Source organism: Pygoscelis adeliae, unplaced genomic scaffold (assembly GCF_000699105.1).
Source record: "Pygoscelis adeliae isolate BGI_AS28 unplaced genomic scaffold, ASM69910v1 Scaffold1383, whole genome shotgun sequence".
NCBI lineage: Eukaryota > Metazoa > Chordata > Aves > Sphenisciformes > Spheniscidae > Pygoscelis > Pygoscelis adeliae.
The window spans coordinates 15,904-17,453 of NW_008824443.1; the positions used below are offsets into that span (position 1 = coordinate 15,904).

General features: G+C 44.2%; 1 protein-coding gene across 1 annotated transcript in view; it reads left to right on the forward strand.

Annotated features, from left to right (window-relative positions):
- Positions 1 to 1,550, forward strand: part of TIA1 (TIA1 cytotoxic granule-associated RNA binding protein) — a gene marked incomplete at its 5' end in the record, with an annotated part of 9,463 nt that overhangs the window by 5,921 nt on the left and 1,992 nt on the right. Inside the window, 1 exon segment of the mRNA XM_009320941.1 lies at positions 1,277 to 1,452. Coding sequence (XP_009319216.1) covers positions 1,277 to 1,452 — 176 coding nt within the window.

The following is a 1,550-nucleotide window of genomic DNA, read 5'->3' on the forward strand; positions in this document are numbered from 1 at the left end:
TAAAAGTTTTTTTTTTTTTTATTTGAAAAAAAAAAAACACCCCCCAACCCAACCAAAACCGCCCCCCCCCCCCCGAGCGTAACGAACCTTCTCTTCGTTGTGACTTTTCTCGCCAGTCTCGGAATGCTAAATGTTGTGCACACGGTAACGCTAGTTTCTCTGAACCCTCTTATTTTTGTACAGCCGTAAGTGACACTGCATGACTTTTCTGACCGGTTTTATGTTGTTGTTTCTGTTCTTTTAATGCCTGTCTGTGTGGGGGCAAAGGAGGGGAGGAGAGGGTGGCCCGTACGCGAGAGCATCTCGACCCTCGGCTAACTTGTACGCAAATTGCCTGAGAAAACGCTGTAGAACGGCGTTCCACGAGTGGGGTTTAGCTCTGGTAGCTGGGTTCTCTTTTTAACTCAATCTCAAATAATAGGGCTCTGGTTATTTTGCAGAGTGTCTCTGAAGAATGGACAGAATTGCCATGGCTAACTACAAGCTACAGTTCACAGTGGACAAACGTTGTAGTTTTCTTATTTACTTTTATAAATCTTTTTTTTTCTTTTTTTCCCCTCGCTTTTTTATATCTTGTAGTTTCCAATCAGTCCTGTATGATTGCTGTTGTACAAATGCCGTTTAAATGATGTGTAATATGTAGTTTAAGACGTGAATGTGTCGGTGTTTTATTTTCTTCAATAATTTCTGAAAATGTCAATCTCTCAAAATTTACAGCTGCCCACAGTCCAAAAAGGGGGTAACGAATTGACCCGAGAAAATTAAAGAATTCAGTTAACAGGCGATGTATGCCTTTTAATTCCTATCTTTTTTTCATTTTTTCTATTTAATATTTGGAATGAGTAGGTAGAATGTGTTGGCAAATAGCGAGTTTAAGAATTGCATGGTTAAAGAGAGCCATTCAGCTAATGTTAGCCAGCTGCGTGCCTGAAGTGATTCTTTTGAATAGCTGCTTTGACCATGCTTTGTGTCTTTAACAGTCTGTAAAAGCGTTTTGAAGCGGGAGCCAACTGCCGTAAAGTACATACGTTTGTTAGAGAAGCTATTGATTTGCATGTTTACACAATTAAGTTTAATTTTGCTACTACCTGGCACAGCACTAGTAAAGTTCTGCGTAGAAAAGAAGCCTTTTGCTTTGACTGTGTCGCTGGTGCAATAAACAGTTGACCTTAGTAGAGGTGAGACATGAAAATAGGCTGTAGGTGTGATTCGAGTTGTCGTTTTGGGAAGGTCGCCTTTTGAAGGCGCTGAACTGGCTCTCGTTTCTGCTTTTTAGAGACGCGCGCGTGGTTAAGGACATGGCGACGGGAAAATCTAAAGGATATGGCTTCGTGTCCTTCTTCAATAAATGGGTGAGCTGCGGCACGGTCTCGAGCGGGCGATGATTTTCGGCGGCCGCCACGGGGAAGGAGTACCGCCGGTCCCCATCTCTGCCCGGCTCCCATTTCCCCCGCCTGCCGAGGGGGGAAGCTTTTCTCTCTCTGCCTCTTGAGACGCCCCGCTATTGCTTTCGCGTTTCTAAAGCGCGCGGCAAGTCCGAACGAGCGGTG